This window comes from Cyprinus carpio, chromosome B3 (genome assembly GCF_018340385.1).
Source record: "Cyprinus carpio isolate SPL01 chromosome B3, ASM1834038v1, whole genome shotgun sequence".
NCBI lineage: Eukaryota > Metazoa > Chordata > Actinopteri > Cypriniformes > Cyprinidae > Cyprinus > Cyprinus carpio.
Genome location: NC_056599.1, coordinates 7,013,155 through 7,029,705, shown reverse-complemented (window position 1 = coordinate 7,029,705; position 16,551 = coordinate 7,013,155). Strand labels below are relative to the sequence as shown.

At 40.3% G+C, this 16,551-nt stretch overlaps 1 protein-coding gene across 1 annotated transcript in view; it reads left to right on the top strand.

The window, feature by feature from the left end:
- The window catches only part of LOC122136706, a 100,208-nt gene that overhangs the window by 61,975 nt on the left and 21,682 nt on the right, over positions 1-16,551 (top strand). The window contains exon 5 of the mRNA XM_042721134.1: positions 12,927-13,013. Within this exon, the coding sequence (XP_042577068.1) occupies positions 12,927-13,013 (87 nt within the window). The remainder of the gene's footprint in view (positions 1-12,926; positions 13,014-16,551) is intronic.

Sequence of the window (16,551 nt, the reverse complement as noted above, 5' to 3'; positions counted from 1 at the left end):
AGCGCCCCCTAATGGTGTGGAAAAATATAACCGCCAAGGTAACAACGTTAAAGCTGTTACAATGGTGACTTCAACATAAAACATCAACATCTAAACTTCTGTTAATTCTAATGCTGTTTGTGAAGTTTTTAATCCTCCTCTGCTAAGATCTTTAATAATCTGTTTAATGCTCTGTTATGTTGGGATTTAAAGAGTTTGTAGGTTACCATTGTGCTGAAGAGTAGAGTCTGTGCTTCAAATGAAGATGGACTGAAAAACATTTGACAATATATCATGTTGCTTTATTTAAGAGTCGGTAACTGTGTAAGTGCTGATGCAGTGATGCCTATATATGCATTAGTTAATGAATGTGTGTAATGAAACAGTTAATTGTAAGAGATTGACATTTTACAGTAAAGGTCTTTGATCATAATAATCCAGGATCTTTGAAATAAGTAATGATTAATGATGTTAAAAATGTAGCTTTGAAATATCAGGAATAAATTACATTTTAAAATATTTTCACAAATAAAAACATTTATTTTAATTATTAAAAGTATTTCTAAATGTTACTGGTTTTGCTGTGCATTGTCACAGTGTCTGGTCTGTGTATCCCTGGGTGTCCACTAGAGGTCTCTAATTTCCCCTTATCACACCCCCCACTTCAGTACTCACATTTCCCACAAACCTTGTCTGTACTCATCACTGTTCATTGTATTCAGCTGTTCCCACTACATTGTTTGCACTCCGTCTATAAATACCCCGTTTGTTTCTGTCATTGTTATGGAGTCCTTGTTTAGGAAGTCACTTATACTATTTTGTGTTTCCTTGCCATTGTTTTATGTTTCTTGTTTTGGACTGCTTACCTGGATGTAGACCTTTGCCTGACTGGATTCTGATTTTTGGATCTACCTATTTGTGTAAAATTAATAAGCGTGACATACATTGGATCAAATATATGCAGGCTTGGTGAACAGAAGAGACTTCTTTAAAAAACATTAAAAATCTTGACTGGTTGTGTATATATATTCCATGGCCTGTTGGGACTTCCGTACTGTTGTGTGAGCGCTCTTCTCACTTTATTCTCAAACTTTTGACCAAAATCAAATTTTTGGAAATTATTTAATGATGGTGACTGTTAATAGATTGCAACCGATATATACACTGATAAGCTAAACAGCCTTACAGTATCTAGTGTATGGCTTGTGAAAAAAAAAATACCTGGCTTCTTTACCATCTTTTTTTTGAATAAACTGAGCAACTTGGGACTAAAATCAGCTGACATGATATTAATTAAAATATAGAAAACTTGCGTATGCGAGGAACAGCAGTAAAATTCCCTTTCTAATCTCCTCTGGCCACTGCATCTTCAAGTGTCCAAAAGAGCGTTCATTTTTTCTTTTGGCACAACAATAAGAAGTTTAAAATTATGAAAACAAAAATGTACGTATTTTTTATGCTTATTTTTATTTTTGATATATATATATATATATATATATATATATATATATATATATATACATATATAATTATTATTTTTTTTTTTTTTAACAGCCAAATGCTTCTTCTGCTCCCTCTAAGATTATCTAGGATCTTTCAGTAGTTTTTTATTATTATGCCAAAGCGCTTAAGCTATCAAAGGATCTGAAAGTGGGAAATGGAGAGAGAACAGACTCAGGAATCCCTGGTTCATCTGCTTATCAAGATTATATGTAGTCAAACGGGGAGGGCCAGCAGCAGGATTAGCCGTGGATAGAAGCTTCCATTTTCTTGCTGATCAGATTCAGCGCCGAGACCTCTCTCCTCCGCTCTGGACAATCTTGAGAGCTGAAGATGAGGGACGAGCACATATATAAAGTTTACAATGGCAAAGGTCTGTGGCTTTCAGCCCAAAACAAGTTTGGTACCCGAGACTACTTGGTAAGTGAACATACAATGATGGCAAAAATTATTGACAGTGACATATTTTGTGTTTCACAAAGTTTGCTGCTTCAGTTGTTGTGGTGTTGATTCACATTGTTTCTAGATTACTGTGCAGTGAATAATAAAAGCCACTGTAATAAAAAAAAAAAAAAAAAAAAAAAAAAAAAGACTGGTGCAGAGTTACTTTCTGTAGAGGAACTACTTCCCTTCGACTGTTTAGGATATCTGGAGAAATCGGTTGTCTGGTGAAGAAAGGTGGGCAGCTACTAGAGTCTTGTATTTGTGCCAACAGTGAAGTCCTAAGGACCATCCATGTGTGGTATTGCTCTTTATCTTACAATTCTGCCATCAATAAAGAATAGTATCAAAATGTCCTGCAAGAGCAACTTCTCACAATGATTTAGGGGGAATTTTGTGATGATCCATGCATTTTCTAGTATGACAGACTTCATTTTCACTTTGTATACCTGTATCAGCAGTGAAAATGGAAATCAGTTCAGAATCATTACAATTTGAAATTTTGGATCTGTGGCCAGTCAAACCCCTGGATCTTATTCAGGATGAGGGAGCCGCGATCAATCTTAAAAGTGACGCAAACAAGAAGTCCACAAATTGTGATCAACTCTGAGCACTTCAGGATTTGGCACAGAAGCTGATATCAGCGCGGGTGATTTGCAGAGGTTGTGAAGAAAAGGAAAGGAGTCAACGTAAATATTTGGCGCGCTGTTAATGTTTGCCAGTAAAGCTCTCAAACTTGCTTATCATTTGTATTCCAGTAAAACGCAGGCAATAGGAAGAATAATCACAAAAGCTAAGGCAGCAAAAGGGGATTCTGGAAACACAAAATGTAATATCACTACCCATACTTTTTTGTCAGTGACTGTGAACTTTCCTCTCTTCGCATATCATTTTTTTCCCCCTGTGTGTGTACTTTTGTAGTCTGTATGAGAACCAGTCTGGAGTTTTGGACCAATTTGGAGTTAAGACAAAGTAAAAGTAGACCTTTCTGCTGATCCCAATTTTACCCAGCTAAAGGCTGTTTGATGGATTAAGTCTTTGGTTTTTAGGGTCAAGGTTAGGAACTAGGTTAGAGTTTGGGGTTAAGTTTGCGTTTGGCTGCTGATTCTTGAAGTTAGAGTTAAGGCTAGTATTGGTTTACTTGTGTCAGTTAGTGATAAGGAAGGTCCATTTCTTTAAACTGTTGCCTTGTCTTTCTGTGTGTGTTTATCTTTTACCAGTTACCCACTGAAGTATGTTGACAGGTATAGACATAATGTATATCTTTAGCTACATTAAGGTTCATTTAGGGATTTTACAGCCCAGATTCCGGAAATGCTGGGACATTTTTTTTTTTTTTTTTTGAATAAAATTTAAACTAAAAGACTTTCAAATCACATGAGCCAATAATGTATTCACAATAGTTTATGCACAAAATATTTCAAAGGTGCTACAATATATGCTACATGTCTCAAAATAGTTGGGGTGGGGCCATGTTTATCATGATGTAGCATCTCTTCTTCTCAAAGCAGTTTGAAGACGTCTGGGCATCGAGTTTATGTGTTTATGGAGGTTTCCAGCTGCCAAAGAGTTTGTGGTTGTCTTTGACATATTTTTTGTTGAATGATGTGCCAAATGTTCTCTACAGGTGAAAGATCTGTACTGCAGGCAGGCCAATTCAGCACCCGGACTCTTCTACTATGAAGCCATGCTGTTGAAATAGCTGCAGAATGTGGTTTTGCATTGTTCTGCTGAAATACTCAAGACCTAACTTCTCTGAAGCCAGGCATCATCTGGAGGGAAGCATTTGTTGTTCTAAAACCTTTGGCCCATACACCTTTCAGCATTCGCATTTGCTTCCAAAACATGCAAGCTACCCATACACATTATGTCGCCTATGCACCCCCCATACCATCAGAGATGCTGGCTTTTGAACTGAGCATGTGCTAACAAGCTGGAAGGTCTCCCTCCTCTTTAGCCTGGAGGACACGGCGTCCATGATTTCCAAAAAGAATGTCAAATTTGGACTCGTCTGACCATAGAAGTCAAGTCTAGTCGTCACCTTTATTTATATAGCGCTTTAAACAAAACCGATTGTGTCAAAGCAATTGAACAACATTAATTAGGAAAACAGTGTGTCAATAATGCAAAATAACAGTTAAAGGCAGTTCATCATTGAATTCAGTGATGTCGTCATCTCAGTTTAAATAATATCTGTGCAATCATTTGCAATCAAGTCAACGATATTGCTGTAAACAGAAGTGTCCCCAACTAAGCCAGCCAGAGGTGACAGCAGCGAGACACAAAACTCCATCGGTGACAGAATGGAGAAAAAACCTTAGGAGAAACCAGGCTCAGTCGTGAGGCCAGTTCTCCTCTGACAGAACGAAACCAGCAGGTTCAATTCCCAGGCTGCAGCAAAGTCAGATTGTGCAGAAGAATCATCTGTTTCCCATGGTCTTGTCGGTGGTCGTCTGAGATAGGTCTTTAATCTAGATTTAAACTGCAAATCTAAACTGCTTGTGTCTGCCTCCCGAACAATGTTAGGTAGGTTATTCCAGAGTTTAGGCGCTAAATAGGAAAATGATCTGCCACCCACAGTTGATTTTGATATTCTAGGTATTATCAAATAATACCTTTATAAGTAATAAGCAAGATTTTAAAATCTATACGATGTTTAATAGGTAGCCAGTGCAGTGTTGACAGAACCGGGCCTAATTATGGTCATATTTCCTGGTTCTAGTAAGAACTCTAGTTGTGTTTTTTTGATGAGAGGCTTAATAACAATGACAATGAGGAGAACAACCCCCCAATAAAAGCATTACAATAATCTAACCTTGAGGTCATAAACACATGGATTAACATTTCTGCATTTGACATTCCAGGCCGCAAAGAATAATTTGATGGAAAAATGCAGTTTTACAAATGCTATAGAAACGTGTCTTTCTAAGGAAAGATTGCTGTCAAATAGCACACCTAGGTTCCTAACTGATGACGAAAAACTGACAGAGCAGCCATCAAGTCTTAGACAGCATTCTAGGTTATTACATGCAGAGTTTTTAGGTCCTATAATTAACACCTCTGTTTTTTTTTTCAGAATTTAACAGTAAGAAATTACTGCGTCATCCAGTTTTTATATCACGACGCATATGCATTTAGTTGTTTTTCAAATTGGCATGTTTTGCCAGGCTGCGAAGAAATATAGAGCTGAGTATCATCATCATAACAGTGACAGCTAACACCGTGTTTCCTAATGATATCTCCCAAGAATTTAACATGTAAAAGCGTGAAGACTACTTGGACTAATACTGAGCCTTGAGGTACTCCATATACTGCACTTGTGTGATGTCGATATGATACCTTTTTCATTCCTGCTACAATTGATGGAGGTCGATATGAAGTACAATTTAAACCATGCTAATAATGCACTTCCATTAATGCCAAAACAGTTTTCTAGTCTATGCAAAAGAATGTTGTGGTCAATAGTGTCGAACACAGCGCTAAGATCCAATAGCCCTAATAGACAACACTTTTCCACTTTGAAACAGTCCATTTTAAATGAACCTTGGCCCACAGGACACAATGGCACTTTTTTGATGTACACTTTTTGCATGATAAAGCTTTAGTTGACATATCACCAGATGGCGCTTCAGTTCAATGTTTACCGACGGTAGTTTCTGGGAAGTATTCCTGGGCCCATTTGGTAACAGAATCATGCCGATGAGTGGCGATTAGTTGTGGAGTCTGAGGGGCCTGAAGACCATGGGCATCCAACAAAGGTCTTTGGTCTTGTCTTTCTCTGAATCTTTTGATGATGTCATGCACTGTAGATTATGAGATTTGCAAAACCTTTGCAATTTGACGTTGAGGAACGTTGTTTTTAAAGTATTCAAGATAATTTTACGCACTCTTTCACAGATTGGAAAGCCTCTGTCCATCTTTAATTCTGAGAGATTGTGCCTTTCTAAGACATCCCTTTTATAGCTAATCATGTTAGACTTGATATAAATTAATTTAATTAGTTGCTAGATGTTCTCCCACCTGAATCTTTTCAAAATGTATTGCTTTGAAGGGATGTCTAAGATGGCGGCGCCGCGTTCAGACGCCATCCTGGTTGCTCCACTTAGACTGTGTTTTTATTTAATCTTTTACTTACAATTACTCTCACCTTTTGCATGCATAACATCGACACTGATCACATATGACAGCAGAACACTTTTAAACATCAGAACCAGTTTTCTCACCTGTTTTACAACGTTTTACCCAACAATCCAAGTTGGCCACCTGAGATTCTCTGCACAACGGATGAGAACAATGGATATGAGAGGGCTCCTCCGAGGTGACAAAACAGAAAACACTGAGGGAAACACGCTGGGGTTCACAGCACAATGAGGACCAGAGCGCACAGTCCACCTTTACCCAGTATCCTGTTAGCCAATGTCCAATCGCTTGAGAACAATATAGATGATCTCAGAGCCAGGATAAGATTCCATCGAGACATAAGGGACTGCAACATAATCTGCTTATCAGAAACATGGCTGAACCCCTCGGTACCGGACAAAGCTGTAACACCGTCCGATAGGTTCTATGTTCTTCGGATGGACAGGACTGCGGAGGCCAGCAAAGCCAGAGGTGGCAGGGTCTGTTTCATAGTCAACAACAAATGGTGTGACCCCAGGAACATCACCACTCTGTTGCGTTCCTGTTCGCCTCATCTGGAGCATCTAACGATCATGTGCCGTCGGTTCTATTTACCTCGTGAGTTTACAGCGGTCATCGCCACAGCTGTTTACATTCCACCTTAAAAGCCCAACACAGAGATGGCCCTGTTTAAGCTCCATGATGTGCTTAGTGTCTGCTTAAACAACCACCTGGACCAATCAATCATTATTGAGTGACTACAATAAAAAAACCATTATAAAACAAATAACAAAAAACTACCAACAAAACACCTGTCCATATAACCAGAGGGAGGAATACATTGGACCACTGCTATTCTCAATTCAGGAATGGCTATAAAGCTAGTTCGCTACCGGGTTTTGGAAAATCTGACCATACCGCTATCTTCCTCATAAAGGAATACAAACAAAAGCTTGTGCAGGTAGCTCCAGAGAGGTGGGTGGTGAAACGCTGGTCCTCCCAATCAGAAGCTGCGCTACAGGCGGCACTGGCGACGGACGGGACATGTTTAGGTCTATTTCCACTGACGTCATTGAGTTTGCGGATGTAGCTATCAGCTTTTTCGGCACGCTGGTTGAGGAGTTAACACAAACCGTATCAATAAAAACTTTCTCAAACCAGAAACCATTGGTCGATAAATCAATCCAGGCAGCAGTGAAATGCCGCGCATCCAGCGATATAAGACTCCAGGAACATGTGGCAGGGGAGACTTAAGCGGATACAAAATTGCCTGTTACGCTCTACAAAGTGCTGTGAGAACCACTTAACAACAGTACAGAGACCGAGTGGAGTCTCATTTCCAACTGAATGACTCCAGCAACATGTGGCAGGGACTGAGAACTATCAGTTATTTTAAAAGTAAACCCTCCGTCATGATGAGTGCTGACTCTTCACTATATGAAGCTGAACACACCTTTTATGCCTGCGTTCGAAGCAAACCACTCTGGCGATATCAACAGGTTCGTCGAGCTCTGAAGCGTGTGAACATCAGGAAAGCGGCTGGCCCAGATGGAATTTCCGGTCGTGTACTGAGATCATGCGCATCTATCATCGTTCCAGTACCAAAAAACAACAATCCATCTTGCCTAAATGACTATCGACCAGTGGCTCTCCACATCCGCTGGTATTATGAAGTTTTTGAGAGGCTTAGCAAGAACACCATCTGCTTCTCTATCCCAACAACATTGACCCACTCCAGTTCGCCTATCACCCTAATAAGGTTTCTACTGAGGATGCTGTGTCCCATCTCCTGCACGCCCTCTCACCCACCGACAGCAATAAAGAGAGGGAATTATGTGGGGCTGCTGTTTACATAGATTATAGCTCAGCTTTTCTTAGTCCCAATCTGGTCTCCAAACAAAACCTCAGACTGAATACTTACTCTGTGACTGGGTTCTTGATTTTCTATCATACAGACTTCCAGGTGGTGAGGGTGATTGAGACCACCTCTAGCATCATCACCACAGAGTACCCAGGAGCCCCTGAAGAGGATGTGTGTTTTGAGCCCTTCTACTGCTACTCGCTCTACACATATGGCTGTGTGTCCAGTCACCTCTACTTCTGTCATCAAGTTTTGCTTGTGTTGATACAGTGGTGATGGGCCTCATCTCCAATATCAGTGAGGCAGCCTACCTTGATGAGGTAGAAAGTCTGACATCATGGTGCCAAACAAGCTTATTATTTTTTATATATTTCATTATTTGTATTTAATTTTCTCTTTTTTTTCTGCACAGTCTAACAAGAGTATGCCAGACCTACATTCACTGCTTGTTGTATGCCATATAACTTGTACGTGACAAATAAAATCTTGAATCTTGAATCTTTTTCAGCCCTTTGTTGCCCTGTGGAATTTTTTTTGAGACCTGTAGCAGGCATCAAATTTGAAATGAGCTCAATTAGGGGATAACATTTTAAAATTTCTCAGTTTAAATATTTGTTATGTTCTCTTTGTTCCATTGTGAATAAAATATTGGCTAATTTTTTTTTGAAAGTCTTTTAGTTTTCATTTTATTGAAACTAATACGTCCCAACATTTCCAGAATTCGGGTTGTAAATCAACACCATGGAACATTTGCTCACGGTTCCCCCATGTGGTTGATAAGCCCAATTGTCTGTTACCAGTGTTGTAAATACTGTCGCTGTATAAGCTTCCCCTTGGGCAGTGCAATACACGTGAATTTGTTGACTAAGCTGACGGAACTGGCGAATGCATAAACCTTGTTTGGAAACCATGTCCACCGACCAGGTAAAGAAGCTTGTATTACGCTATGCTCTACAAATATCATTACATAGTTTTAGTTGTTATTTCAAAAGTGAAAACTACAATGACAAAAAGAACTCCACCCAGGCTATGAGTAAATATGTGATGCATGCCGTAAAGCAGGTTGCACTCTTCTGCTGGCAGGGGATGGAAGGGGCTGTGTGTACCGACCCAAACACAAAACTTGCAGAGTGCGGTAGCAGAGGCAGTAGTGCTTCCAGTTAAGAGTTGTTCAACCACTGAAATAATTTTAGAGACATTATTTTAAGGTTGAAAAGCTGCATAGTGTTGCTTTAATAATTAACATTTAAAAAAAGAGTGAATCACATTGTTGCATTCCTTGTTTGTAAGTTACATTGGATAAGAGAGTCTACTAAATGAAGAAATATAAATGTAATGTAAATGTTATTAAATGTTTAATTCAAACTTAATTTCAAGTCATGTCAAGTCAAGTTGAGTTTATTGCCATTTCAACCATATACAAGTACATAGTGAAACGAAACAATGTTTCTCCAGGACCAAGGTGCTACATAAGACAAACACAGAACAACATAGGACTACATAAAAATGTGCAAACATGTGCAGACAGCACAAGACAGTACAATGACTACTGGGACAGACAATGGGCACAGTAAGTGCTAGTGCAGTGCCGACCAGTACACTGTTCTGTTTAAAAGTGAACCTAGTGACAATAGTGCAAAGAGTACAATATAAATAGCTGAAGTAGTGTAAACATAAGAGCAGCAGCCAATATACAGTATAATAAGTATGTGTAGCGGCATAAGCGTTACCCAAAAAAAATTGTTAAGAGGATGGAAGATTCTCAGATGTGTGTGTATAAGTGCATGTGTTTGTTCCTTCAGTCCAGTTTTTGAGTGTTGAGAAGTCTGATGGTATGGGGGAAGAAGCTATTGCACAGTGCAAGATAAAGCGAGGCCCAAATATCTTCAGTACCATTTACCCAGGCTGGCGGGAGGGTAAAATTGTGTGTGAGAGAGAGGTGTGTGGGGTCATCCACAATACTGAAAGGTGACTTCTCTGGCGGATGCAAGCATTGAGAGTGTATAATATCTGTGATGGAGGAAGAGAGAGACCTGATGGGATTTTTCTCAGCTGTCCTCTCATCCAGCTGAAGGATCTTCGCGATCGAGACTGTAGAATTTCAAACCAGGTAGTGATGCGAAAACTGCACGGGATAAGCTCGATGAGTGCCTCACTAGGGAACCTGGTAGAGGATGGGGGGGGAAGTTGAGAAGATGTGCTTTTTTCCTCAGTCCTCTCAGAAAGTACAGGCACTGCTGGGCTTTCTTAGGTATGGAACTGGTGTTGAGCGACCAGGTGAGGTTCTCCGCCAGGTGAACACCATGAAACTGTTCTTCTGACGATCTCCACAGGGGAGCCGCCGATGTTCAGCGGAGAGTGGTTGTTCTGTGCTATTCTGAAGTCAACAACCATCTCTTTAGTTTTCTTCACATTGAGAGACAGGTTGTTAAATCTGCACCAGTCCGTTAGCCACTGCACCTCCTCTCTGTGTGCTGACTCATCGTTCTTGTTGATGAGACCCACCACGGTCGTGTCATTGGCGAACTTGATGATGTAATTCGAATTGTGCATTGCTACACAGTCGTGAGTCAGCAGAGTGAACAGCAATGGACTGAGTACACAGCACTGTGGGGCCCCAGTGCTCAGTGTGGTGGTGTTGGAGATGCTGTTCCCGATCCGGACTGACTGAGGTCTCCTAGTCAGGAAGTCTGGGATCCAGTGCAGAGGGAGATGTTCAGGCCCAGTAGGTTCAACTTTCCAGTCAGGTGCTGAGGAATGATTGTGTTGAATGCTGAACTGAAGTCTATGAACAACATTTAAACATGTATCTTTATTGTCCAGGTGGGTGAGAGCTGGATGGAGGGGTGGTGGTGATGGCATCATCTGTTTAACAGTTGGGGCAGTAAGCGAATTGCAGGGGGTCCAGTGCAGAGGGAGATGTTCAGGCCCAGTAGGTTCAACTTTCCAATCAGGTGCTGAGGAATGATTTTGTTGAATGCTGAACTGAAGTCTATGAACAGCATTCAAACATATGTATCTTTATTGTCCAGGTGGGTGAGAGCTGGATGGAGGGGTGGTGGTGATGGCGTCATCTGTTTAGCAGTTGGGGCGGTCAGCGAAGGCGGTCTAACCCAAGTACAGGGGTCAGTGAGATTGGGCAGCAGGGAGTAGGTAATGCCTAATAATAAAGCCTCTCTCCTAAGCACTTCCTTGATGATGGGTGTAGGGTCTGGCCATGGGATGGTAGTCACTGAGGCAGTACACTGAAGTCTTCTTTGGCATGGGGGTGATGGTGGTGGTCATGTCGAAACAATGGTACTGCTCAGGGAGGTGTTGAAGATGTCTGTGAAAACATCTGCCAGCTGGTCTGCACAGCCTCTGAGCACCCTGCCAGAAATGTTTCTGGTCCAGCAGCCTTCCGCGGGTTGACTCTGTGTAGAGTCTTCCTCAGGCCATGGTTAGGCACAGCACCTGGTCATTGGGAGGAGGGGTGATCTTCCTCGCCGTCATGCCATTCTGTGCCTCGAACCAAGTGTAGAAGTTGTTCAGTGCACCTGGGAGAGATGCATCACTGTCACAGGCAGGTGATGTTGTCCTGTAGTTGCTGATGGCCTGGATGCCCTGCCACATGCACTGCGTATCTCTGCTGGTCTGGAAGTGGCTGTGAATTCTCTGTGCGTGTGTGCGTTTTGCCTCTCTGTTAGCCCGGGACAGTTTGGCCTTCGCTGTTCTTAGGGCTGCCTTGTCACCTGCTCTGAAGGCAGAGTCTCGGGTCCTCAGTAGCGCACACACCTCTGCAGTCATCCACGGCTTCTGGTTGGATCGTATGGTGATGGTCTTGGAGACGGTGAAGTCAGCAATGCACTTGCTGATATAGCTGGCCACTGGTATTGCGTATTCCTCCAAGTTGGTGAAGTTTCCGCCTGTTGCCACTTCCCTGAACATGTACCAGTCAGTGTGTTCAAAACAGTCCTGAAGAGCAGAGATGGCTCCTGCTGGCCATTTTTCCTACTAACTTCAGAACCGGCTTTAAAGCGTCCTGACAGGCTAATCTGTGGCATGCTAGGATTAGCATAACAGGAGGTAATGGTTTAGTACTTAGCGAGGAGGTGGGGGTGGGGCTCCGGCCGGAATGCACCAGGGATGTGTGTAAACAAGGTCCAGCACATTGTTCACTCACACTGCAAAGTCCACATGCTGATGGAATTTAGGGAGCACTGTCTTGAGATTTGCATGGTTGAAGTACTTCGGGGTTTGAATTCTGCAGCTCGCTAACAGCCCCATACAGTTCACAGAGTGCATCTTTAGCATTAGCCCTGGGGGGAATGTACACTCCGATTATGAGGACAGTGGTGAATTCCCGTGGTAAATAAAATGGTCTGCATCTAACAGTCACAAACTCCACCAGCAGTAACTAGAAACTAGCACAGAGTTCTTGCACCGCCGTGAGCCTTACTGCACAGAGCTGTGTTTCTGTCAGCCTGAGAAATGAGAGGCCAGTCAAGTCTAGCTGAATATGGCAGCATCGAACTCTGTCTACGAGGCCATGTCTCTGCAAACGCGTAGTTGAGTTGGATGTTATCCAATTTATTGTCCAGGAAGCAGACATTGGAGAGCAGGATGGAGGGGAGAGCCAGCTGGCTAGGGTTTGTTTTTTGCTAGCACGGACCCCCGCCCTGTGGCCACGCTTCTGCTTTCTCGTGCACCGCTTGTGATTTCCCGTCCCCGGGCACCGGTATCAGGTGACATTGAGGATTGGAAGACTGGTCTCCACAGCAAGCAGAGATCATGAAGCTTCTCTAGCATATCATAATGCAGAATAGTAGTGTTGTTTCTGAAATTTAGAAGTGTCTGGCGGTGGTATACATGAACACAGATAGCTCCCATGTCCATGTGCCCTTAAAAAGTCAGGCTAAAGACAAAAAATAACACCAATTTGTAACTGGAGTGGACGCTGCGTGCTGCTGCCACGCCGCCAACCTAATACTTTTGCTATTTTGCTAATTTAATTAATCTTAAATTATTTTCTATTTTCTCCCACTAGATTCATTCCTACATCTTCATCTCTTTCTAGTCGTCTGTCCAAATATGATCATGTTCTTTGCATTTGTCTTCTGGGGTGTTTCTGAAGGTAGGTTTTTCTAATAATTACAGTATATTAATTAATCTGAGAATTACAACGTACCTACAGTTAATTATTTTACCAAAATAAGAGGGATCATACAAAATGGATGTTATTTTTTTATTTAGTACTGACCTGAATAAGATGTGTTTTATAAAAGACGTTTACATATAGTCCACAAGAGAAAATTATGGTCACTTCAACTTCTACCAAAGTCATTTTCTAGCAAGATATCTGTACTTTTACTTGAGTATGGCTTTCAGGTACTTTATACACCACGGCTAACAACTATCACTTAAAAAAAAAAAAAAAGTGAGTACACCACTTACAGGCTATTCAATTGGCGGCCCGCGGGCTTAATCCGGCCCGCCAATCATCTTCATCTGGCCCGGGGGAAGAGTCACCCCAGACAGCAGACGACTCCGTGCCAGATCCGTTTTCAAACCGGCAAATCGGCGTTACAGTCACATCCGTTTCAGTGCTGTAACACAGATCTAGCCCAGGTGCGGTTTCAGTGCGCGGGAACTACAGTCGCAGAGCAGATCTGGGCCGCGTCCGTGGAAACGAGCGAGCGTTTTTTTCTGTAGTTTAGAACAGAAGATGTCAAGACGGTCAAGACAGATACAGACTGCTGGCTGTCATCCTCAAAAACCTCACCAAAATAGCGCTGTCACCACGGCCGCAAGCAGAAGCCGTTCTACTAAAAAATTAATTTCTTATTATGCTGTTTACTCTATAACTTAAAGGTTTGGTGTTTTTATTGATCCTTAGATCTGTGTCAGACTGTAATCTTGGTGAACATTAAGGCCTATGTTATCAGAGGACTTGCTAGCATGAAGAAAACGTCCAGAGGTCTGTAATTTACGTACATGCAACAGATTTTTATCTTCATTTCCAATTTGACTTTTAGTCAATTTAACTGCTTCTATTAATTTTTATTGTTTAAGATTGCTGTGTGGTAATTATAATGCTAATATTTAAGTGCTAACTTTTAAAGGATTAGTTCACTTCTGAGTTAAAATGTCCTTATTTTTGTTGCCGATGCGATTCAGGGTTTCTCTCTATATAGTGGACTTAAGTGGGGTTCACTGGGGGAAGGTCCAAATTGCAGCTTCAATGCCGTTTCAGAGGGCTCTACACGAGAAACAATCTGACATTTAAAAAAAAAATAATTCGAAACATTTGGTAATTTTCTAAAAAAATAAAAAAAATAATAATACAATTGATATACTTTTTAACCTAAAATGCTTGTCTTGTCTAACTCTGTGCATTCCGGTTCATGACAGTTAGGGTATGTCGAAAAACTCATATTTTACTTTCTCCTCCAACTTCAAAATCATTTTAAAACGTCCTACATCACTGTTTTACGTTTTTTTGTTTTTTGTTTTTTTTTTTGTGAAGGGCTTTTTATGGAGTCAATATAATGCCACATATATATGCAATAAAATAAAGTTTTGCAGAAGAAAATAAAGTTTTGCAAACGAAAATTAAAGTATTGAGAAAAATAAATGTGCCTTTTGCAAACAAAAATAAAGAATTGCAAAAGAAAATAAAGTATTGGGAGAAAAAAAAAAAATATGAGTTTTTGCAAACAAAAGGAAATAAAGTACCAAAACATAAATAATGCAAGTTGTGAAAGCAATGATTTTACCAGAACATATTTTCCATGGCCACATCTACTAATTTATTTGCAACGCTGCTTTTATTTTGCGTTTCAGTCTAGTTTGAGCTTTGCGTACCATTTTCCTTTAGCGCTTCACTTTTGCACTTCTCACTTTGCGGCGCTGTTTTTGGCGATGGGGGTGGAGTCAAGGGACGGGGGGCGTGTACAACACTTGACTCCTGGAGAGTGGCGTCATCGGCTGGGCAAGCATCGCAGTCGAGTCACCGTCATGAGCAGAGTAGCCGTGCGATGGATCGTTTCCTTTTATTCACTAGCATTAAAACATGCATGTTTTCATTTTATTAACTTTATTAACACGTATATGTGTAGTAGCATGTTGCTCAAGTTCAGAAGTTCTTAACATGAACATCTGCTGTTTATTTATATCAATGATGCAGGGCTTTATGGCATTAAAATGTGTATTGTTTCATTTGGTTAACTTTCGTAATGTATTCACAGTGTTTGTTTAAAATATCTCTTAACCTTTGGGAGAATAGCCAAGCGTACAGAAGCGTTCTGCGTTTACATTAGTTCAGACTTACTGCTAGTTTTATTGTAAAATAAATGCAATTCCGCTAAATTAACTATAGCTTACATCATTAAAAGTTCTACGACTCAGAGTTTCATATCGATCATGACTTTGTTTTCATTTTACAGTTCGCCATATAGAGAAAAACCCTGTAATGATAACCTCAAAAACTTTTAATTTCTCTTCGACTGAAGAAAGAAAGACCAATGTAAATAAGGTGACCAAATTATGAAGTGAATTAGAGAGTAGACTAATCATTTGGAAGCTGCATGCATTTGTTAGATCAAATACTCTAGGAGTTAAAAAGTAATATTATTGAAATATTTATTTGCAATGTTAAATTACACTATTTTTCATATTGTGAATATATTTTAAAGATGTGGTTTATTCATGTAAAATTTTCTGGTTTGCTCATTGCGTCTTCATGGAACAATGATCCATTAGAAACTATTCTAACATGCAGATTTAGTGCTGGATTTATTTTGGTACTCAGTTATCAATAATGGTTCTTATTAAAATAAAGACTGCTTAACATTTCCATAGAACGGTACTTTTATGATGATTTCTTTGATGAACGAAGGAAGTTCGAAAAAGAGAACAAAACACCTATTTTTACGGCATTATAAGTGTTTGCACTTCCTATTGAAATTTAATGCCTATTTAACAGTGAAAAGCGGTAATTTCTATTTAATAACTTACATCGGACATTTAGATGGTTTGGCACTGTCCTTGGTTTTGAATATATTAAAAAGGCATAACTCTTTTCAATATTGATAATAATCCAAATATACAAGATCGTAAATAGTAAGATTTCAGAGATCGTGTGACGGTACAGGTCTTTGGAACGATGGTGCTAAGACTCCGTTTGGTCACAGAGGAAATAGAAGTTACATTTTATAATACGGTGAAGAAAGAAATAAATGTTTTATCATAAGCTTTTAAACGTTGTGATTAAAGGCAAAAGATGTATTGACATGGTGGCAAAGAAGCTGAATAAACATACTTTTAATTAAATCAATGATCCAAAAGAAAAGTATAGGCAGGTAATGGTAAATTGGATTAGGAGGTAAGGATGGCTGGGACAAGCTGTTTCCAACGCGAGCTTTGGTCAAGAAGCAGCTAAATAATATATGGGAATGGAGCATTTCGGTAGCTGTCTTGATTGATCAATAAATGTCTCTTTGGTTTACGATAAACAGAACATATTTCAAAACAAAATCTTCAATGTGTCCAAGTACAGCCAGCCCAGTCCCCTTATTAAGCAGGCAGAATGCTCTCAGGTACATCCTGAATGATAGAAACAGAGAGAGACATGTATTACATTATGTTATTTGGTATGTTTTTTTTTTTTTTTT